Genomic DNA, 24,160 nt, shown 5'->3' with positions numbered 1-24,160 from the left:
TAACTAACTTTTTCAGCAGGGCTAATTAGTCCATCTTCTAAGTAACTATGACGAACTGCAGCAAAGACGTAACTGTGCTACTTCCCAAGTCAGCCTTGGGGTACTTCTGCATTGTGTCCTGCTGATAGGAAACTTGCCTTTCTGTCTCTGAGGGAGTTCCTCTGCTCTCAGGTTGCTCCATGGTTCTTCCCTGTATCTTCCCGCTGTGTCAATATCATCTAGAGTGCCCAGAATGTTTTTTTTCCAGATAAAACTGATAAAGCCTGCAATAGACTTAAAACTGAACTGTTTGCAACCTTTTGGGGATTATTTCCTTTGACTGCTGCTTCTTGTGGTCTGTCATCCATCCTTCATCTGTTTAACATTCGTCTGGATGATATTTGTTGCATCCAGTTCTTATGTTAGAGTATATTTGAATGTCAAATGTTTTTTTGAATTCAAATTATATAATATCTGTACAATTACCTTAATCAATTCTCATCTCATTGCAAAGTGAAATTAAATTTTGGTTCATTTTTTAAATTAAATTTCATAATAGCAAGGAAGTTGTTTTTGTTTTTTAAGTAAGCCTTCCATTTCATTATCTGCAATGTATTCACTCTGAGCACAGGGATGAGCTCACGTGATGCTAACAGCACCCTACAGAACGAGGTTTTATGTCCCTGCATTTATAAGATTATGCTAGAACAGGAAGAATAAGTAATGTTAATTTGAAGTGATATCATCCAAATATATTCTCTTTGAGATCATTCATTTACGCTCTTTAATTTAGATGCACAAAGTAAAAACTTTTGAGAAAGTGAGTAAGCCTTCGAAGCTTTGCCTCTATCATGGAAATTCTCTTGCAGTCTCAACAGCTGATTTGGGAATTTTCATGCAATGTTTTTCACTGCAGTAACCACTTCGCTAAAAGACAGCTTACTGCCTGAGAGCACCATGGAAGCTGAGGTAGGGATGAAAAGTCATCTTTCACATATGTCTTTAAGCAAATACCCACCTACTCCCACAGGCAATAAAAAGCTACACAAACTCTTTTGCCTGCGCAATGATTTGTTTGGAAGTTCTGGGCCAAACAAGCCATGTGCAGCTGGACAGACCCTTGCTGGTGCCAGCTGATTTTGCACAGGGAGATGCATCCTGACAGCCCTATGGCATGCAAGATCTCTGTGGCCTCCTGAAGACCTGCGAAGGGAAGATCCTTGCTAGGCGTTGACGCCACTCTAACTGCACTGGGAAGAGTATCCTTCTGCTGGGGTGTCTGTGTGTCACCTGCCAGCAGCAAGGAGGAGGAGCTGGGGGTTGCTCAAGGGCTGGTGGTTGGGGTGAGGCGGGAGCTGAGTCAGACATCCACACACCTGCCTGTCTGCTCCAGGCAGCTTAAAGCACCAGAAGCTTTGGGTGCTCCTCTGTACCCACCCGCTGCCGCGTTTCACACCTGGTTTGAACGTGGGGAAGACTACAATGGGGGTGTTTTACAGCACAAGCCAGGTAAGGAAAGGGAAAAGGAGGCTCTGGGATGAGCTGTCCACGCAACTTTAGCAGCAGAGGGGGCCTACTTTAGAAGCATTGCTCTGTATCTTCAGCTCTGAGATTCCTTCTTCAGCACCTGAGCTGAGAGCAATGAGTGGCTTCTATCTGGGTTTTGTGCCCGCTTTGATTTTTTTGCTTTGAGAAATGTAAGGGCTTTCAAGCAGTAGTAATTGTATTATATTTTGTAAATGCCCAATTTATATTCTCTTGCTGTCTTTCACTCCCATCCAATTGGATCTGGCAAAACAACCCACTGAAGAGTTGTAACTAATGTGAATGAGTGCAGAGGAAAAGCCAGAAAGTTGGTATTATGTAAGGTGTTAAATGTGGCCTCTCTTAGAAATTGTGGGAATCTGGGGGTGCTAGGAAATGAATGGTGACACAGAAGGCTTTCGTTGCTGTATGTGGATCTACATATTTGTGGCAGTGATAGTCCCTGCTTAAGGAGTAATGTTCATGAGCTCTCCTATACGTTTGTTACATTGCTACAGTCTCTTTTTTCTTGTTCCTATTTTTTTTTTTTTTTTTTGCTGTTGGTGTTTGTTTTCTTTGGTTGCTTCAGTGTTAAAATTGCAGGTTTTTTTTTTTTTTCTCCATTCATTCTTTTTTAAAAGAGAATTATCTAAGGAGCAAACCACCTCACCTTCAGCCCCCTGTACTTTTGGTTAAGTATCATGTATGTCCACATGTTGCTTGACAAAATCAAGCCAGTTTCCTGGCAGGTTTGTTAAACATCTTTTGATAACCACCTAGGTATATGTGGTTTATCATGACTTCCAATGATACTTTCCTGTGATGTTGCATAAAGGAATATTGGATAAGATGAATTATTCTGAGAGAAATAATGACAGAATTGTTGCTTTCAGTGCCCCGTTCTGAGAAGTTTGGAATGGGTTCCTGGAAGACATTTTTCAGGTCCTCATTTTGTGAGAGCTAATGCCGGTCTACGTCAAACATAACAGTGGAGTTATATGGCTATATACCAGCTGACACGCAATGTCACAACATCACAATATCATTACTACTTCCTGCTCTGCTAGATTGGCCACTATTTGTTGTGAAATGAAGTAGATCTGTATGATATTCTTTGCATTTGCACAGACCAAGATGTATATCAGTTGTATTAATAACACAGCGAGCCTCGCTATTTTTCTGTGGTTGGGTTGTAAGAGTCAGTCAACCACCACAACCTGAGGAGTTCCACAAGTTTCCTCAGAATGGAAAATGGAGGGCAATGGAGATTTCATCTGTGGCTGAGTGTATATCTGGGGTCTTCGGCCACACCTGGCTGTAAACCTACTGGGAAGACAGAGAAGATGATGCCCAAGGAAGAAGAACCTCAGTCTAGAAATGTTTTAAGTGGTTGGTATTGAAACATTTAATTCAACACTATATTTGACTGTGCTTCTGTTCTTTCTCTCTGCGTGCTAATCCCATGTATTTTGTATGCTCTTCTGCAGACGGAACCCTCTCCATGCAACTTACTCACCGTAAAAATCATACGGATGAAAAATGCCAGGAAAGCAGACTTGTGTGAGTATCTTCATATACTTATGGAGTATATGTATGCTTGTAAAGCTACCTGAAACATAACGAAGTGTGGAAAACATCACAGAGCATTTATAAAAGGAGAGAGGCAGAGAGACTGTGGTATGATGAAGTAGCATAGTTCATATTATTCATTCTTAGATTTTTGTCAGCAAAATACTGAGGTCCAGCCACCAGCTCTATGTAGTTCAGATCTTTTTGCACAGAATACATAAAATGTAGATTCAATTGTGAAACAAAGAAAGGATATTTATTCGGAGGAAATAGCGTATGAAGAAATTTAGATGAGGGCACTTCTTTCTATGGTTCCTTCTTAGTAATGTCCATCCTGTCCATAGCACAAAATATTTTGTGTGTGCTTGAGACTGGAATTTTGACATCTCTTGTAGACTCATCTTTCTTGGAAAGGTGTGGTTAGGCATTGGAACAGAGTGCCCAGGGAAGTGGTGGAGTCGCCATCCCTGGATGTATTTAGGAGTTGTGTAGATGAAGTTCATTTAAAGGCTGGAGTGAAATCTCTTGCTACAGCTAAAACCACACTCTAGGGCTCTGAAATGAAAGAAAGAGGTGTGGATAAACAGGGCCCTTCGATATATTCCCAGATAATCACATCCTATTAAGTCATCTGCATGATAATGAGCTTATTGAATTTACTCTCTGCCTTTTCCTCATCTAGACCAACACATTTTGCTTTTGGTTTCAAACTATTTTTATTCTGAAGGGAGTTCCCTGCATTTTGCTGCTCTCCTTCTGAACAGTAAAAATTTTTAGTGCCCAGGCCAGGTGCTGAGTTGGTTGAGCATTTCTGCTTGCAGGTATGGGGAAGTTCCTCCAGCCCCCACCTCTACCCAAAGGAGAGGTTTGGATGGCTGTGATGTTTACAGGGCATGACCTGGGGTCCGGAGCAGCACAGGCTCTCCAGGCTGAGGATATTTTGCTTTACACTGTGAAACTTGTACTGGATGTTGTCTACAAAACAGGGTAACAAGCATTTCACCACCAATGTCACCAAGCTGTTATCTGCTTAAAATGGTCATGTCAGTCAAACCACAGAGAGAGAAAATGGCACAAACAAAATAAATACCATGCTTGTAAAGGTGAATGCTTTGCTTATTGGGTACTTCCATCACCTGCAAAGAGAATCTCTGAAAGAACTGTCCAAGATACAGAAGAGAAGTTAGAAATGATGCTTGGATATAAAATAAATGCCTCTCCTGTCAGGCAGGGCAGTTAGTCCTTTGGTATCCATACTAGCATGCTAGGATATACGCAGGTAAGAATTGCAGCCAGCTGGTGAGTGAGTCATTTTGTGAGTTTGAATGAACTGCAGCCTCTGCTTAGTGGAGGGCAAAGAAAGGAGAATTATATGACTGCTTCTAGGTTCCCTTGACTAGGATTTCTCTTGTTATCACTCCTGGAGTGGAGGACTCAATGCCAAAAATCCCGTCCTCTCCCCTAAACTCAGCTTTGTACCCAGGGCCTCTTATTTTGAGGATTACAGAGTTGTACCAGTCATGACACTGCCTTGCATACACTTGATTTCTGAGTCTGGTTTTGATCGACAGCTGCTTATTTCCAGTTTATCTAAAAAAATTACTTTCAAGCCACTTCAACCCGTAGTTTGCTATACAGTCAGACTTGTAGAAGTCACATATTTCAGTTACACAGACTTCACCATATCAAATAACACTATGATTCAATTTTTAAAAAAATAATGACTGATATCTGAGCAGTTAGTGGCAATGTAAAAGGTAGTGCACGTTTCCGTTTGTAACTACGTGGCTCTCTCTGAGAAGAAATAAATGGGAGACTTAAGATGAAAAATGCACCACTTCTGCAAGGTTTAGCTGTTTTTTTGTGTGTGTATCTCTGGGGAATATTTTTTTCTTTCATGTTTACAATTTCCTAGAGATTAATTTGTCACACTTCGGAAACTCAGAAGCACATGAACTTCCATCCCCAGCTACACTGACTTCTTCACAATACCATTTTCCTAATGATTTTTTTTCTCATTAATCCTTTTCAAGCTCGTTTTTTTTTCTTTATAGCTTTCCTTTTCCTGCAAACGTTTCTGAATCGAACAGGATGGGAAGTGTCACCTAATTTCCAGCCATCTTAAACAATTTCAGTATCTAAAATCAGCTCTTCCTGCTTCTCTCCAGTCATGCTTATCCTTTTTTCATAAAGTTAATCCCATTTTGTTATATTCTTCTCTGAAGATCCTTCCTTGCACTATTTCTTTGCATCGCTTTGTCTAAGCATTAGATGAGTATTACACATTCTCACAGTGGGGTACTACAGGTTAATTTCATTATCATTCTATCTGCTTCATCTCCTAGATAGTAAATGGAAATGGGAAAACCAAGCCATCACAATAGTCTCAAAACTTCAATAGCATCAACTACAGAACAGGCATTACATGACTTTAATGGAAGTTCAGGGCATAAGATAATATTTTCATTAAAGACGACTTAAATTACTTTCTACTTTTTTTAACTCTTCAGACCCGTAGGACTCATAGGAATTATTAATATTCCTGGACCAGCAAACACTTGCCAGTTCCCAGATTTGGGTGTGTACCTTGTCTGCATCCTGACTCCTCAATAGGGTGAGACTTGGATGTGCACCAATCCAACCCAACCTTAAAAACAGGACAATTTCAAATTTCATGCTCAGCCTGTTACAGTACATGGATGTCAAAAGTTTGTGTAGGTTCAAGACAGAGACTAACCGGGTTCACAGAAAAAAAAAAGCAGCACAGGTTGGCTTAGAAAGTCTCTGAAAATAAAATTGTCAGGACTGAGAGTGCTGTGTGATGTTTGCCCTCTTCTTATGTACTTAAATGCATAAATCCATCCTAAATCCATCATAAATGCATTTCCATCCCTAACAAGATGAAAATTCCTTCCCCAAAAAAGGGACAAAATTGCTAAAGAAAAAGATTCTGCAGAGAAACAAATTCATTAAGTAGAACTAATAAACAAAAACAAACAAAACCTAAGTGTTAAAGAGTTAAACAAAAAGCTAAAAATAGGAAACTGGAGAGAAATGCTAAGATGAACATTTTCACGCCATCATTATCTGCTTTCTGAAAGCATTCTAGAGATCCTAGTAGACACAGAGAGACACTGGGCTAAATGGACCTTGGCTGTTATAGAGTTAGGTAAATTCTTGAGCATTTTCTTGATGAAATAATGATCCTTTTTGAATGTCTTGGTGAGGGGAGTGGGGAGGGAGGGGCAGACTATTTTTTTTTGATATATTTATTACTAGACTTGTAAATATGGAAAAAATTCAAGTTTTGGATTTTTTTAAATGTAAGGCCTATGTTATTTTTGGATACAATATTTTATAAGATTATGAAGTATAATTTATATTTCTTATTTTAAAACATATTTTATGGCATTGCAGTAGCAGTTCTGCTATGTATGAAATCAAGCTGTGGAAAGGTCATTGAGATTCTGAAATGAAGTACAGCTGGTGAAATATATTATTGTTTGAGGATCTGTGGTCTAATCTGATGCTTATTACAGGAATCCCCAGACTTCCTCTGGTGTTTGGTTCTTGCACTAATTTATTGTTTCATTGTTATTTATTACTTACTTCACCGTGATATTTAAGCAGTTGCCATTATGTACCAACAGCCTATTGTTCTAGATGCTGCTTGAAATCTCGTTAAAAAATAAGAGGATGTAGACAAGGAAGAAAACAGAGAAAAATTGTGTGGGTTGTTATTTGGTAAAATCTCAGCAAAAAATAGCTTTAAAAATGGGTGTAAATGACAACAGCGATACAGCTGCAGTGTGCCACCCAAGGTGAAGGCCAAGGTTTGAATGTGTGAGAAAGCTTTTTAATGAAGTTTAGTTGTAGGTGACAAAGATTAACATTAAATGTAGCCTGGAGGAAGGAAACGCTCTCCCAGGCCTGATTGAATTATGATGGTTATATTGTGAAGGGCCTTGGAAACAAAGGTATTTATTCCCACAGAAGCAGCCCTGTCCTTTTGATTAATAAAAACAACAAAAACCACAACAACAAAAAACAACACAAAACCAAACAAACCAAAAAACCCTCAATGATCTAAGTTATCTAATAATTTGCATTCTAGAAAACAGCAGTTCTAATCTGCTCATCCACAGCCACATCTCTGTTCAGCTCCCCAGTGTTAGATGAGCAAAAATGCATTTCTTAGCAGGTAGTGATAGCCTATATTTCATGATATGGTCCAAGTGAAGGACATCCATGACCACGGTAATGATCTGGGCAAGCAGATCAGTATTTGAGACCACATGGTTATTTTCAGCACAATAAGAAAAACTATATCTTGAGAGTCATAAGAAAACCTTTCCTCTAGAGGTAGCATCCACGTGAGTGCTTACAGGCAGTCCAAGAGGAGGAGGATGCCCAGATTGCTGTCCATGATGGGCTGGAAGTTGTGCCTGTTAGCATCAAAAATAGGAGAAACTTCATGTTTCAGCCAGAATAGCTGGTGCCCTGCTGTTGTCTGAGGTGCAGCATGGTACTGGGACCATGGTGTTTTTTAGCATGGATCATGCAGTTGCAATGCTTTCTAATGGCAAAGTGCAATTAAGATCCAGTCCTGCAGCTATCCTGGAAGATAATTAGAAACTTAGTGTAATAATTGCGTGAAGACTGTGCTTTCATAAGCACCTGCTGCCACGCCTGCTTCTGGCAGGATATTGCCCCATGGTGATACCATGGCTGCCACCTCAAGCACATTTTGACAGCTGCTCATGCGTCATGGCCGAGGCAAGGGAGACCAGTTGCTACTGGGAAGTTCTGCTGTGTACATCATATGATCATCATCACTATACATCGCCTCCTATAGTCAGGTGGCATTTAGGCTTATGTACTAGGATAATGATGATTTGCATGCACGTGCCTGCTAATGGGAGGCTTGTACGTATAAATGAAAAGATTCTCGATGTAAGGCAGTGTAGTGTTCTGCTGCGTGAATGATGGGCAGAGTGGAGTGCCAGTCCTCACATCTATTTGTACATAGAGTGGATCAAGCACAATATCAGGATCACTCACAAACTTGAGTGGATCCTTCTGATCCTCCTCTGAGATCTGATGGGATTGTGTTAATCTCAATGTGGAGATAAGAAAAAAAAGAATCAAAATCAATCAAAAAAAGATTTTCATATGAAGCTTTCCTCTATATACATGGAAGTTTGGGAGCTACCAGGACTCTATAAATTTGAGTGTTCTTTATGTGTTTTGGTATATTTATAATTTAATTTTTTTTTGTATATACCTCAACTACTCTGATCAAAGTTACTCTTTTTTCTTTCAAAGTTACTCGGACAAAAATGACTTAAATCTCAGGGCAGTCACAGAAAGAAAAGGCTGACTTCACTAATTCTTCAGTTACACATGGCTAAGGGCCATGTCAATTGTTCTGTGTTTCCCAAAAGTCAAGTCTACTGGTAAAACTAAGTGGGACAAAGCTAAGTGTAGTCAGATGAAGGTGTGTCTGCTGTGCAGTTAAAGGAATGCTTGAGTAGGTGGCATTAAAAATAGAGAAAATATAATCCTCATGATGAGATTGAAATCTATGGGCAATACTCTGCATTGCTATCTTTGGCACTTGTGTGGTTTGTTGCTCCTAACTAATAAACTGTGTTCTGAAGGGTGCTCATCCTTGACTCTGGAGCATGGATCCAAAGGATTGTTAATCTCATGATTCATATTTGCTTTTTAGTGCTTAATGACCACAACAAAAAGCATTCCCAGGTGGAAATGATGATCTGAGCACTGCAGACAGCTACTAACTACTGTTTCATACCAAAACTTTGGTCTCAAACATCCCTCACTCATACAGGAGCTCATGTGGGAAGCCAAACTCTGCAGCTGAGGTTTTCACCTGGGAAAGGGAAATGAAAACCCTAAAGCTGCCCTCCTTATTATCTGGGCACATACAAATTCGCAGCTGAACTTTATGACTCTGTTTGAAAAAAAACAAGGCAAGAACAATGCAATCTTGTGCAATGCAACAGCGTCACCTCACTTTGTGCTGGGAAGTATGGACAAGATTTCACTGGCCCGTCGTGTTGCAAATGCCATTACTACTCTCTCTACTACCTTTGGTGTATAGTACTGACTTAATGACACCTTATCCAGCCTCCCAGCTTGCATTCTGCCTTGTGAACTCACAAATTCATTCATTATTTTATGGGGTACTAAATGTGGTTTACTGATCTGTTACTTTCATACTTTCCCTTTCTCTCACAGTAACTCAGTCTGATTGCTATGTGAGCCTGAGACTGCCAACAGCCTCGGTGCAGAATTTCCGAACGAAAACAATTCCCAACACCAAGAACCCAACATGGAATGAGACCTTCCACTTCACGATTCAGAGCCAGGTTAAGGTAGGCTATGTTAGCACATACTGTCTAACCACCACCTGATTACTAGGCTGAAGACAGAAGCCCAGATGTCTTCTTACCTGCCTAAAATTCACCTTTTCATACCAAACATCAAATGGAACCATAGCCTCACATACTGTGGGTTTTCTTGAGTATTCTTATGAAGTATTCACACTTCCTTGTAGTTATTTAGCTTTCAATACATGAATTAGGCTATCTATTCCTAAACAGTCAATAGAGCCTGTGGAGATGAAATGTAAAACAGTAAAACACTGTTTCCTTTGCATTCACTCTTGAAGTTCTTACTCAAAATCTTCCAGCTAAATGGGACTATCTGTAGTATCTTATTCTTATTAAAATTCATACAGTCTGTTTTTTAATGTTTCCAGAATATCCTGGAGCTGAAAGTTTGTGATGAGGACAGTGTAACTCAAGATGACCATCTCCTCACTGTTTTCTTTGATGTCTCCAAAATCCAGCTTGGAGAAAATATTCAGCTGAGTTTCCAGCTGAATCCACAGGTATGGATAAATTTCAAAGACAAAGCTAAGAGGACACGGTTAGGTGAGAATGTGTTTATCTCAGCTTTTCTTGCATATATTTGGTATACATCCCTTTCTTACCGTCCATTTAGCCAGTTGAGTTTACCCATCTGTTTCAGGGGCTTGGTGACCACTTTTGCCCCTGTAATTACAGCGAATCTGGGATGTCACTTTTGCAGATGTTGTTGGCCAACATTATCAGACTTGGTTGCTCTACTTGATGTCAAAATGTTGAGAGATTTAGGCATTCCTTTGCAGTTGGAGCTCAAGGTTCTGGCAACGTTGAGACAATCTCATAGTGAGGTTTTAATGATGATGTTTAGGCCTGGAAGTACTTGAGTGAGTGCTAATTTGATTTGATACCTGTTTTGGAAGGGCTCTCTGTGCTGTCTTCCTACACACTGGTTCTAGAAGGCCACGAGACGTAGAGTTGCACCAAAACCTGCAAAGGAGGATTGCAAAAGATGAAGATGAAGACTGAGTGTGCAATTGGACTCTACCCAACCAAAGTTAATTTTCCAGAGCTCTCTGGGATGATAGATACACCCAAGCATGCCACCGTGTTAGTGTGCCACCAGGCCCATTTATACAGGTTGTGGGTGAGGCCAGGAGAGGGGCAGGATGGTTTAAAAGCACTAAAGAAATTCAGTCTTTCTCATGCTGAGAATTAGTGGGTAGCACTGAGAGCTTCTGGCAGGGGAAGAGGAATTGCAGGTGGCCTGTGAAGCAGTGAGAGTGAATCTATGCCTGTGGAAAGGCAGAGGAACTGTCAAGAGGTCCTGTAAGATGTGTTCATGTTTGGCCTACAAGGTGTAAGCTAGAAGCCTGCTGACATAATTCTTATGACTTTCAATGTATGCAACATAAAATATAATGGGTACAACACAAAGAAAATGAATCTCTTGCATGTGGGTAACTAAAGGTGGGTCCTGGCTTGCAGGAGTCCCCTAAAGAGCACAGATTCCTACACAGTGTCCTTCAACACAGCAGAGTCAGCGCGTAGTGACTCTCTTTTCCTTCTTTCTCAGGGAAAAGAGGAGCTGGAGGTTGAATTCACGATGGAGAGTAGGTGAGTAAGGTTTAAATAGGTGAACGACAGAGAAATGCAATTCAGAGAGAAAATGTTTCTGGTACAAGACATCGATTTACACTTGCAGCCCTCTAACATTGTCATAGTCTGAATAAAACAGATGGGAACTTCGGGCATTCAGGAAATGCTTGTGTATGACAACATTCAACAAAGGGGTGCATGGCACTGTGTGATGTGTGTGTATCCACGCCAGGCATATGGACACGCTAAAGAGCTGTCACAGGCGCTAATAGGAGCACAGAGATGTCCCTGGTTGCTGATGCTCCCTAGGCTGCAGGGACGTTCTGTGCAGCAGGATGTTTTAAGTTTTAAACCCCTCCTGCTCCTTACTGTCAGATCCCAGATGTTTGCTTTGTTGTGAGAATGTGGGAAAATGGTACTTGGAATTTTAGCGGTGGGAATAAATTTACAAATATTTTTTTACTGTGCTTTTATGCTGACTGTACAGTTAATGCAGAGAATGGGCAAGTAAATCAGTCCTAGTGCTGCTGTTGATTTTTAAGGTAAATGGTAATTTTTTTTTTCCTTTTTTTTTATTATGGCATGTTGGATGAATTCACTAGCTTTTCAGCTGTGGCTCCCCAGGTTTAAGCCTGAACAACAAAGGGCAATAGTGTAATTCTACCATTTCTGTAAATTTGCTTAACTGCATCAGAAAATGATCCTATCTGATATAGTGAGGAGCTCCTCTGCTCAGCAGCTCTTCACAAATAGAACAGGCCAGGTTTAACATTCAGACTCAGGCCTGTAAGAGGCAGACTGGATTGCTGTCCAGCTAGAGTCTCGTGCTGTTTGCCCATGCTGCCTCTCCAAAGACAGGTTTTTAAAGACAGAGGAATAATGATGAAAGAAAAAAGTATTTGGAGAGTGCTAGTTGTGAACTGATTGTTTTCCATTTTGTCTTTTAGCCCGGATCCTCCTGAAAACATTGTTACTAATGGCGTTTTAGTGGTAATTTTTATTCCCTACCCCCTTCCCTGCTGCAGGGCCATGCTTACTGCAGTGCTGGCACTAGTGGTGCTGGGCAGCTGCTTCATAGGGTAGCACGGAGGCATTAGCTTTGGGGCAGGCCCAAACAGAGCAAGGTCAGGTGGACATCCATCTGTCCCATTCTGCCTGGGTACAGCTGGGCTGAGCATCCTCCCTGGATTCTCCCCATCCCACTTTATCCAGATGCCAAATGCCACCTTCCTGGGCCTTGTAGGGGAGTGAGTAGATCAAGCACATCCCTGGGGTCTGGCTAAAGCAGAGCTCAGCCAGTAGGGAATACCTTTTTCCCTTTCTCTCATTGTCTCTTCCAGTCCCGTGAAGTTGCTTGTCTGGAGGTGCAGGTGAACGGCGGCAGGCTGAGGAAGGATAGCACAGGTGAGTCTTCACTGATTTATGGAGTAAATCTGGAGAACACCTTATGGCAAAAGCACTCAGCATTTCACCCCTGAGCTCCCCGGTTTAAAATGATTTAAGATGTAAGGCAAAATCTCAGCAACATCAGTGGCCTCTGGAGCAGGCTGCAATTGGTCAAAACCACAGAGTGCAGTGTGAAGAGTCTGTGGTCTGGTTTTCCTGCAAAATACTTTCCCCTGTAATAACCTATTGTCAGACAGCTATAACTTTCCAAAATGTTTGCGTACAGCACTGAAGTTTTCGAAGTTCTGAAGTTCTTCCTGTCTTCAGAGGCAAAGATAAGCATTAGGACTCTCCTTAGATTTCACGCTTAAAAATTTCTTTACATGTAACAATACAAAATATGCCACTAGGTGAAAGATGAGAGGCACAGTATATTACTGAGGGTACCTGCTGCACATTGTAAGCAGCTCATCACTGCTGTTGAGCCTGCGCTTGTAGGCCTGTGTACGTCCTATGCAATTTTTGAAACATCATGCTCTGACACCTCCTAGTACTTTCACTCTGAAAAGCATATTTTCTGAGAGAATTTAAAGCAAGGCTCAGCATAATTTACTTGCAGGGTGTTGTGAACAACCTTGAATCCCACTGACTACCAGTGGGGTTCAGATTCTTGACATGAAGGAGGTTTCCCTGTAGTTGTGAAGTAGAGACAGTAATAGAGTGTTTCTGAGTATTATTAACTTTAAGATAACAAAGACCATACATGAGGATGTGATGTTTGTTCTGTCATCTCTTCAGAGAGGAAATTTGCGCTATCAGTGGATGGCTCATACGAGGGGCTGCAGACCCACACGCTGAGCTCGTGCCTGTGTGCGGCCGCACCAGCAAGGTTCCACTACATCAAACACCATCAGTCAGCGCTGACCGTGGCACTGCCACGGCGCAGGCGGCTCAGTAGGGTATGTGGTCACCCAAAACGGGCAGATGGCTCTAAACATTGTGTTGGTTTGGGGACCTCTGAGGTCTGTGTTGTGCAGGTCTGTGTAGGCAGAGGATGTGAAGTGAATGTGTGCATGTGAGGCTGGGGAGACTGCTCTTTACCTCTTTTTCCCCTTTTGTGTAACTATTATTATTACTTTTTACCCTTTTTTCAGTCTGTATCAAGTCAAAATGAAAGGGATATGAATGAGTCTGTGACTCTAGCTCTGAACTTGCTTCCTATACAAGAGAAAATAACAATAGCAGAGGTAAGAACAGGTCTTTCTTATATAATCCAGTACAACATATGCTCAGTTTGGTGGGTGACATGAGTTTTAACATCAGCGATTCAGTTCCAGTCAGACACGTGCTACATTTGTAAAGTGAGAATAACAGTCACTCACTGTGTGTAGCTATGCAATGTTTATTTGTGGTTTTGTTTGTTCAGCATGTGGTTCCAGGCACACTTTTCAACTCTGTTCTGAGCTTAAACTGATTTTCTCAGGACATATCTAATACATTCATCGAAGCAGTATGTAAACTAACAGTAATGGATAAGACATTTAAGACTGATTATTTGCAGAGAGGAAGTCTAAAGCAGAAGAGAAAACAGAGAACACTGACGTGCCCATCTTTCAGTGAGCTCCCTAGAAAACAAAGGGAAACTAAATGTTCATCCATGGAAAGCAGAGAGAGGGGCCTCATTTCTATTTGGCCCAGACTGCACTGGAACCCATTATGGATCTCAAAACTCAGACAATTGCTGGCCAGGTTCTGCAGAAAATGCAGTAAAACTCAGCCTGTAGATGGTTTGGGTGAGGAGGACGCAGGATTAATGACCTGAATGTGCTTACTGTGTTTGTATTGTGATTTCCAGGACAGGACAATTGACTTGTATGCAAAAGCAAATGAATGGTAAGTAAGTTTTCAGCAAGGCCTGATGCTGTCAATTGGGAGTCACTTGCACCTACACATTTGAAATCAGCAGGGGGCCACACAGGCTCAGCTGCAAGCAGAGGTTGTGTTCTGCTTCTCTTTGCAGGCTTTTGTTTGCCAGGGTCTCCTTTTTCAGTGATAGATAACTAAATCAGGTGTCCCTTTTCCTTCAAGTTTCAGAACTGTGCACTGATGCCCACGGACTGAGAGAGCAGCTCCACACAGAAATCATATTTCTGTATAATACAAACAAAATAAAACTAAGGCATGGAAGCTGTTCCCCTAATCAACTGCAGAGCCTTCTGACAGCGGTTATCTAGTTACAGGCACATATGGTAGGCAATACTGAAAATTGAAAAATCAATTATACGAGCAAACAAAACCAGAAGTTTGCTGTAGGAATTTCATTACAACACCAGGGCAGTACGAAGTGTTCTGTCTTTCATTCCCATTTGCATTCTTGGTAGAAGCTGAGGCAACTAGCAGAGGCCCGTCTGTTGTTTTGCTCTTTCTCATTTATTACATTATGCTGTCCATGAACCAATCTGTAAACATGCACAAACACAACTGGGATGACTGCTGCAAGCAATAGTATGTAATTTTTGTGCCCTGTTCTCAGGACCCAGGGTCTGTGCTTCAGGCCAAGAAACCTAGATGCCCGCCTGGATTTTGACTTGTGCACAGATGAAAAGAATTTCCTGCAAAATCGGAGGAAGGTAGTTGCTGCTGCACTGAAAGATGTTCTTCATCTGGAAGAAGACCTACAAGACCATGAGGTAACTAGGAAATGCACCGCTGGCAGATTTCTCTCCTTCCTTTCCCTTAGGCCTGGAAATGGCAACAGGAGCAAGGCCTCTGTCAGCAACTATTTCTCCTGGGCTCTGTTTGCAGCCAAGGTGATCTCAGCTGCAGAGCTCAACAGACTGTCTGGAAGAGCAAATTCTCTATTTTCAGTTGACTCTCAAGTGATGGATCACATTTAAAGGAACTTCAAACCAATGAGTTTGGCCTGTGTTTCTTAAAATTCCTTCCAGAAGTAACAAATTCTTTTAGTATACTCCACAGGGATGCCTAGCAACTTGCTTTACTTATAACTCATAGAGTAATGTTGCTCTGTCTCTAATCTATGTGTTTTATTTTACTTTTATTTTATTTTTGGTGAGGTATTGGAATGGGCTGCCTGGGGAGGTGGTGGAGTCACCTTCTCTGGAGGTGTTCAAGAAACGTGTGGATGGGGCACTGAGGGACATGGTTAGTGGGCATGGTGGGGATGGGTTGATGGTTGGACTAAATTCTCTTAGTGGTCTTTTCCAACCTAAATGATTCTATGACTCTATGTGCCTGGATGTTGCTTTTGCATGACTGCCTTCTTTTAATGTGAATGTCCCTTGATGCCACTTTTCTGCCTGTGTTTTGTGTTGAGCAGGTACCTATAGTGGCTGTGACAACAGCAGGGTGTGGGATAAGAGCACTGACAGGCATGTATGGCAGCATGTTGGGTCTTCAAAAGTTGCGTGTTCTGGACTGTGTTTCATACATCAGTGGCTCATCTGGCACAACATGGTGAGGAGTCATTTTGATTCTATTGTTTGGATCTTATTATGTGAAGCAAAACCCTGCTTTGCCTGGGCTTTAGATCTCAGAAAAGGTAAAAGGGATGTACTGAGTTACTGCTTGTTCTTTGGTCTATGAACGACGGGGTCACCCATGAAATGTCTGTTGTGCATCATACTTTTTGGTGTCACTGAAGTAATTTAACCCCAATTAAAAGTTGAAACTTTAATGGTAGTGCAAAAATCCTTAATCCTATGCAAAGTGATCCTTTATGGTTAATTACTGTTGGACAAAACAGCATAGGGAGCTGGTGGAGCTGCTTAGATTGGATTCAGAGCAAGTGATTATATATAGACTTGCATTTCTGTTCAATGTAAGCTCGAAAAAGAAGAGTAACCTAAAGCTAGTAAAGTAAGAAGTGCCCAAAGTATATCCTCTCAGCTCTAAATGCTTCATCTTCATTTTTAGACCTTCCCATCCTGTTTCCTACTTGCAGGACCATGACAAAACTGTATGAAGATGCTGAGTGGTCACATAAGGATCTCGGAGAAATAATTATTGAAGCTCGGAAGCAAGCAGCCAAGTGCAAGATGGGTGCTTTTTGCTTGAGAAGTCTAAGGAATTATTACAAAGAGCTGAGTCAAAGGACCCAAGCAGGACATAAAACATCTTTTATAGATCTGTGGGGACTTATGATTGAAGCCATGTTAAATGATGGGGTAATGTCTACACAGCTTTCTTCTCATAAAGTTTGTGACTTGATCTTTATGACCATTACAAGAAATTAAAATCCTAGGAAGAAGTACCTGGCCAGTAACACTATACTTGGTATGCAGGCAGAACATCACTTCCTGCGGTAATAACTTGGAGATGCAGTACATGTCTACGGTGAAGCCTAAAATGTGACTGAATATAACACAGAAATGCTCAGACTAGTTCTAAAGTAACTGGCATGCTAATTAACCTTTGTAGCTGTCCAAGAATATTTTGAAATTCTAAAGTGTTTTTTACAGCTTCACACTTCTATGTCTCCACTGCTACAATGTTTGCTATATTTACACAAGCTGTAGTCACACATCGTACATGCTGCAGATGTACTCCTTATGTAGTTATTGCACTTTGTGAATTAGCGCTGAGAAAGTGTGTAGATCCAGAACTGTTGCAGGAATAGTGATTTTGCAGGTGTTTTCAGCTGCTTTGAATTTGATCTCACAGGAATGCCCCTTCCTAATTCTGTTTTAATTATACAAGCAAAATTTTCCACATAAACTGACAGAATGATGTCAGCTGGAGAAAAAAATTTTATTTAAAATCCTGTAAATGTTGTTTATATTTTCTCCAGTTGAAGCAAGAAAAAAGAAAAAAACCCACAAAAGTATTTCTGCTTCATATCATATTTCACATTGTATTTTTGTCTTCAGTGCTACTACCTAGCAAAAAAAAAATGCTAGAATTTCATTTGGCTGAAGTACACTCAAGATATCCATTTTATGTAAAAGATAAGCTGTTGGTATTGAACAGCTCAAGGATTTTTCCTCTGTGGATGTCAATTTCCAATACGTTTCATGACTGTTTTTGGCTAGAAGTGCCAGTAACACCATGCCTTGAACTCTTATGTTAAACAGATGAAAGATGATAATAGCAGAATTAGCCAGATCTGTTGTTTGTTGTTTTTTCCCCACTTGTATTTAACAACATAAAGCTAGAACAGCATTTGAAGCATCTTATTCCTGGTGTCATACACTGTATGCATAACATAGCTGGTTCTCCTAACTAGAGTTATTCTCTCTCTTGTGTTTTTTCTTGCCCTCTTTATTGGCAATATGGAGATAACTCTAGGTGGAAATTAAGATAATATTCCGTATTCAGACGTTATAAGCTGATGTCTTCATTGAACTGATTATCAACTAACTTTTTTTTTTTAAATCCAGAAGTGCTACCACAGGCTTTCTGATCAACGTCGGGCAGTGAATCAGGGCCAGAACCCTCTGCCCATCTACCTTGCCTTGAATGTCAAGGACAAAGTTACTACCAAAGATTTTAGAGGTAATGATGTTCCAGTTCTGGGAAAAGAGTTTTGTTTTTACTTAGGGGATACAGTGTAGGTATAGACACTGAATAATGACAAATATTATTAAATTCTTCCTCCAAGCCAGAAGTCCTATTCAGAGATGTAAACAATAGCTGGGCAGCCATAGGATACAAAGCAGCAGTTTAATATTTTGTGGAATCTCCTGGCACATAAGTGTGCATTTTTAGATATTACCTTCAGGTGACTAACACAGCCTAGATCCACGACACTGCCTCAGAAATACAATCAGTTCTTAAAGAAAGCAATTCCCAGAAACTTTAAGTTCACTTAATAAACATTTTTTATGGTTGAATGAAGGTAATAAATGCAATAGAAACCAAACCACATTCTAGCCCACCTTTCATAAGAAAACATCCCACTTGCTAGATAAAAAGAAAGAGTAGCTTAAAATTTCCTTCATCTCCTACATTATTCTTTCCCAACCTCGGGAAAAGCGTGATCACTGTTTCTTTTGCCTGCTGGACCTGAGAGGCAGTGGTCAGCAGGGTTTGCTTTAGGTTCATGCTAAACCAGATGACCTCCAAGAGCGCTGAGGTTCACTCAGTATTTGCTCAAGTTACTGTTTTTAACAGCATGATGTCCTCTGGGCTGGTGGAGCTAACACTGTTGGTATGTGTGTTGGCAGAGTGGGTAGAGTTCACGCCCTACGAGGTGGGCTTCCTGAAGTACGGCGCCTTCATTCGTGCAGAGGATTTTGGCAGTGAGTTCTTCATGGGTCGCTTGATGAAGAAGCTCCCCGAGTCCCGAATCTGCTTCATGCAAGGTGACTTACCAGCCTGGGGGAGTCGCAAGAATTTAATACGAACACATTTCCCAAAATGATTTGGGAAATTAGTCCCCAGCAAGCTGTAGTTTTGCATGTAGTAGCAGAGGTACCAGCTTGCATCAGAAAGGGCTCAATACCTCAGTCACTTCAATTCAGTATGCATCCTGAGAGTCATACACATACCCATGTTTTTATCACTGGGACTAAGAAAAAAAAGCTGAATAGAAATGCAAAAAGGAAAAAAAAAAAATAAAAGAGCTGTGGAAGGAGCAGAAGGCAGTTTTTTAACCAATTCCTTATGTTTACCTCAGTATTGCCTATTACACCTCTCCCACTTCCTAGGAATGTGGAGCAGTATCTTCTCCAAAAACCTCCTGGATGCCTGGCATGCAGCTGACAATTCAGAGGACTTCTGGCACAGATGGACCCAAGACAAAGTGACTGAAATAGGTAAATCCACAATACCTTTTGTCTTTTGACCTTACTCCTCCAGGCCCCTCTGATAAAATCATTGCACTCACATTTCTCTGTTTCGTATTTTTCTGTCTGCGTGGTGCTCTCAATCTCAAAGTCGAGGAGACACTGGGAATATAAAGTGATTTGATTTTACTGAATTGCCAGTGCATTGCTTAATCTGAGACTGGCATTGGTGAAATTTATACTGGAAGGTAAGGCACTATCAGACAGACCTTGATGGAAAGTAGATAGGGATGAATATATAAGGTGTTCCCTGAGGTGCTGAGTTAAAAGGCTTGCAAATAATTATTTCTGCCAAGGTCTCCTGTCACCTCTATTTTTAGCCAGAAGGAAGCTTGAGAGTTTTTTTCCAATTTTTACTCCCCCTAAATTGTGCATCCTTCCCTCAAAATATGGCTGAACTGCAACATTTAGTAGAGGTCAAAGGAAGTCAAGGAACTTAGGGATGTATCTCACCAGCTGAGAAAGGCAGCTCTGTACTAGAAGACCATTCCTTAAAAACATCCACGAGCACCTTCATGTTAAAATTCAAGTGAAGTCAGTGATTTCATGATGAACAGATTTGGGTGACATTTCTGTCACTGATTCTTCCTCCTCTTTGTTCCTGATCATATATATGTGACTGTAATTCAACTGCATGTAATTTATGTCATGTATCTCTAGAGGAACAACCAGACTTGCCTGAGAAGCCCTATGAGATGGCTACATGCATGTTCACTCCTACAAGTGGCCTCTCCACGACTCTGCGGGATATCCTGACGGACCGCCCTGCTGTCTCCAAGTACCACAACTTCCTGAGGGGCTTCCAGATGCACAATGAGTACATACAGCATGAACAGTTTGCAAAATGGAAAGGTATAGACATCACTGCTGCTCATGCGTCACTTCCAGTATCACAGCTGTTGAATTTTGGGGGTGTTCAGTAGTGACAGTTCTTACTGGGATTAAAATAACTAGAGTGGTGTTTTGCATGTACAGAAAACCTGACGTGGGTTTTGTGCAGCTCATGGGTTTGGAAAAACCAACAGAATGTGAGTGGAGAGGCTGAAGAAAGTTTTAGAATTGCTGTGTGATATCTGAAAGCAATGGAAAAATCCAGAATGGGAGGGGAGCTTGCCATCCTTTTGTTTTCTAACTTCACTGATGTTTTTCTGCAGCTTACTAATAGCTCCAAATCTTTTACTCTTTAGACACTTTGCTGGACACCTCTCCTAATGATCTGAGAGGCCACTCAGAGCACTTGGAGTTGGTGGACGCAGCTTTCTTTTTTGAAACTAGCTGTCCACCCCTTATGAGACCAGAGAGGAAAGTGGATGTCATCATACACTTAAATTACACTGGAGGATCGCAGACCTTGGTGAGAAGTCAAAAATGTCATTGTTTCATAATGGTTTTTCCTTTGCTGTCTTCAACTTTTGGATTGGTGTCCATAAAATGTTATCCATGGAACTTGATAAAAGTGTTTCTAAATCTTAGAAGAAGAGTAGAAATTCTCAGAGGGAAGAATATCTCCATTTTTTCTAAACTCACTTTTGAAAGAGCTCTAAGTAGAATAGTCAGAGCTCTCTTCTTCACCAATAAAGTACAGAGTGGCACAAAGAAGTTGTTATGGTTGAGCTGCAACTTCCATTACAATTGTAAGTAAGATTTTATAGCACAAATATAGTTGGAAGAAGCTTTTTCTCTGATTTAGATGCAGAACTTATTATGAATTTTCCTCAAATATACATAATTTGTCTGTCCAAGAACAACCTAGCAAGTGAACAATTTTTGTCTTTATTTTCATCTTTTTTCAACGAATGCATTTTTTCTCTTAATGTGGTTATCCTGAAGCAAGGTATCAAATGGACTTACCTCATTTGCTGAAATCTGATTATAAAAAGGTTGTATAGTTTTCAAAAGTGATATTCACCACATAAAAAGACAGAATTCCAAATGCATACTTGTGATTGTAAACGTGCCCCTGAAGTGCACCATGGAAAATGCAAAGTTCTCTGGTTAAGGTTCTGTCATTGTTTTCATGTGCATGATACTTTAATGCTGTTCCTACACGGTAATGGCAGATGAAAAAAAAAAAATTCTATTCTGCAGCTGGAAAAGAGCACATACAGTTACTTGTACTTACATTTCTTTCTAGTAATCTGAAGATCTTCAGAAATATTTATTTCAAACAAACTGGTGTTACTTCAGTGTATTCTTAGGTAATTTAACAAAGTTTGATCATGACAAATGAGCTCTGTGCTTTAGTTTTGAGGTTTAATACTCATAAAATGCTTGAAATTTCACATTATTTCTAAAACTTGAAGTCTAAGATGAGGAAGCTGGTTTCAAAACCTTGCTAAAATCTGTTGAAGTCTACTCACAAGTTAACACTGCTATATAAACAGATAGCATGACTGTGAATCTTATTGTCTTTGACTGCAAATTTAGGATTGCAAATTTTGTTGCGTTCAGATAAAAAAAAAATTCTAACTCAATTCTCCTTTAATTAATGATGCTCTATAACAATCTTTGAAATTACCTGCTTTCTTCCTAAATTGTACTTCAGTTTTAGAGATGTGCCTTGGCACAAATTTAAACCCTCTTTGATATCTAAATAACAGGTATTTTATGTCAAGTCTATTTTCAAATAACTCCTCAGGCAACAGGAGAACTAGGGTCTGCATGTGCTCTCGTTACCTCCAACCTTACAGTGCTATTGAGTTATCTTGTGCAACTTAACATGAATTACTGGGCTTCAGAAACAACCTGATCTTGTTTATGTTTTCCATTTTTTATATTGCTGCTACTGGGCAATGACCAGCCTCTAAAACAGGCTTGCAGTTACTTCTCAGAGCAGGGAATTCCATTTCCCAACTTTGGGTTGAAGGATGATGAGAAGAACCTGAAAGAGTGCTATATGTTCGATGGTGCAGACACCCCAGGAGCTCCTCTCCTGCTTTATTTTCCACTAGTGAATGACACTTTCCAAAGATATGTAGCACCTGGTAAGTTAACACTATCCAGCTATTTTATTGACCCAATGGGTGATTTGACTCTTAGTGTTTCTTCTTTATCCCAATACAAGAATCCCTTGTTTGCTTGCTTGTTCCTACTAGTGAATACATTGCAAAATGGAATGACACTATTTGTGAAATCTTGTGCGTAATTTCAGTTTGAATTATGGTGCGGTTCAGAGAAAGAAGAAATGTGTTCCTCAAGTAGAGGAATGGGAGCTTATTTCTTCTTGTGATCTCCAGAATTTTACTTAAGAGTGTAGAACAAAGCATAGTTTTCAAATTATGTATTTTGTGACAGTCAGATCTAGGAAGAATTACGTTTATGGTATAGAATGTTATTGAGGAGGACCATTGTGCTTTCTTCTTGGATTGTTTAATGCATTGCTTGTATGTGCTGGGAAATGAAAACAACAGGATGTAAACTAAGACTTGTTAAATGCAGTCACAGTGTCCTTTTGGGCCAGTGTTTAGACACTGCAATTGTTTTTATTATGATTTCCAAGGCAACTGATGTTCTGTCTCATCCTGTGCTGTACATCTCTTTATTCCTTCTACCATTAGTGTATATTCTACTTGGGACCCACAGGGTAAGGCTTTGAATGACATTCCTAAGATGGCATGCTATGAGTCAACCAGTAGAAGGTACTAGTTGCAATGGAATGATGTCTAGTGACACTTGTTCATGAATTCCAAAAAGGCTTTGTTCAGAAGTAAATTTTTCAGAGATCAGAGGACTGCACTAGTGCTTGCAACCACATCTGTGATCCCCCTAAATTATTCTTGACATAGTCTATCAGAGGACTATAATTCCCTGGGACTATGCAAATTCCTCCTTTTCCTCTGACAGGCATGTCTCGCAGTGCTGCGGAAATGGAACAAGGCAAGGTCGATCTCTCCAGTTTCTGCTCTCCATACTCAACGAGGGAGGTGTCACTGAAAGCAGAAGATTTCAACAAACTCCAGAAGCTGACTACTTACAACATCATGAACAATGAGAACATGATTCTTCAGGCCTTGCGCATGGCTGTGGCTCGGAAGAAGCAGGCTCTGAGCCAGCCTGTATCACAGGCACAGGCCACTGGTTGAACAGTATTTCCTCTCTTACTAAGTATTTATCACAACTTATGTACAAATGCAATAGCCACTTCACTCTTGGGGAGTGCCATTTCTTTCCATGTAGCCTTCTCAAAAAAACCCAACAAAACAAAAAAACACCCAAACTTGAAATACTGACTTCAAAGCTACACAGTTCAGTTTACTAATAATAGTTGCTATTTTTGATCAGGAATTTTGATACAAGACAGACTGATCTGATGTTGATACCATCTTATTGTTACGCACAGAATGCAAATTCAGCAGTGTCTGATAGGGAAATATTTTTAACTTCTCTGCAATCTCATATTGTTTCGGTGATTAGTATTTTTTCATAAGCAAAATATTCTAGCATTTCATTGGGACTGCTGGTAGCAAATCCGTGAAGCCCATAGAAGGTGGTGACCATGCGTTATCAATTAAAATATTTTAGTTGGTTCTAATAACTTGAATTAAATGGTGTTCTACCTCATAATAGTTTTGTTTCTCACATATGTTTTTGTCATTAACTGTCATGAGTTATCATATCATACTTAATTTTTCGGACTTGTGTTGAGTGATGGATATATATAGATGGTGGCCTTTAGATCTTCAGTGAGATCTCTTTTTATCAATTAAATCAAACTTATGAATTTGTTTTGAAAGGCTATTACCATTTTCTTCCACAACCAACCATGCTCTGTCTCAGATCTCATACGTGTGCTGCAGTTATTTCCCTGGAAAGCAATTTTGCTTCAGCATTGTCTGGAACTTGTTTGGTGTACTGAGTTGAAATATTACCAAAACAAATAGCATGTGAGGGAATTGTGAGGTGTATGGT

At 40.4% G+C, this 24,160-nt stretch overlaps 1 protein-coding gene across 1 annotated transcript; it reads left to right on the top strand.

The window, feature by feature from the left end:
• LOC110401489 (cytosolic phospholipase A2 epsilon-like) lies at positions 1,462-23,455 on the top strand. Its single transcript, XM_021402668.1, has 20 exons — positions 1,462-1,488; positions 2,991-3,063; positions 9,334-9,470; positions 9,857-9,988; positions 11,038-11,078; positions 12,008-12,050; positions 12,401-12,464; positions 13,245-13,405; positions 13,601-13,693; positions 14,302-14,339; positions 14,980-15,136; positions 15,787-15,923; positions 16,411-16,633; positions 17,846-17,960; positions 18,632-18,769; positions 19,115-19,222; positions 19,913-20,104; positions 20,440-20,606; positions 22,053-22,236; positions 23,096-23,455. Exons 1-20 carry the CDS (start codon positions 1,462-1,464, stop codon positions 23,332-23,334), a joined length of 2,469 nt encoding a protein of 822 aa, XP_021258343.1. The 3' UTR covers positions 23,335-23,455.

The sequence above is a fragment of the Numida meleagris genome, chromosome 6 (assembly GCF_002078875.1).
Source record: "Numida meleagris isolate 19003 breed g44 Domestic line chromosome 6, NumMel1.0, whole genome shotgun sequence".
NCBI lineage: Eukaryota > Metazoa > Chordata > Aves > Galliformes > Numididae > Numida > Numida meleagris.
This window is presented reverse-complemented; position numbering and strand designations above follow the sequence as displayed.

Coding starts and splice junctions, on each gene's coding strand:
- LOC110401489 (XM_021402668.1), top strand. CDS start 1,462: ATGGGGGTGTTTTACAGCACAAGCCAG. Junction 12,465..13,244: donor GCTGAGGAAGGATAGCACAG/GTGAGTCTTCAC, acceptor TCATCTCTTCAG/AGAGGAAATTTGCGCTATCA. Junction 13,694..14,301: donor AGAAAATAACAATAGCAGAG/GTAAGAACAGGT, acceptor TGTGATTTCCAG/GACAGGACAATTGACTTGTA.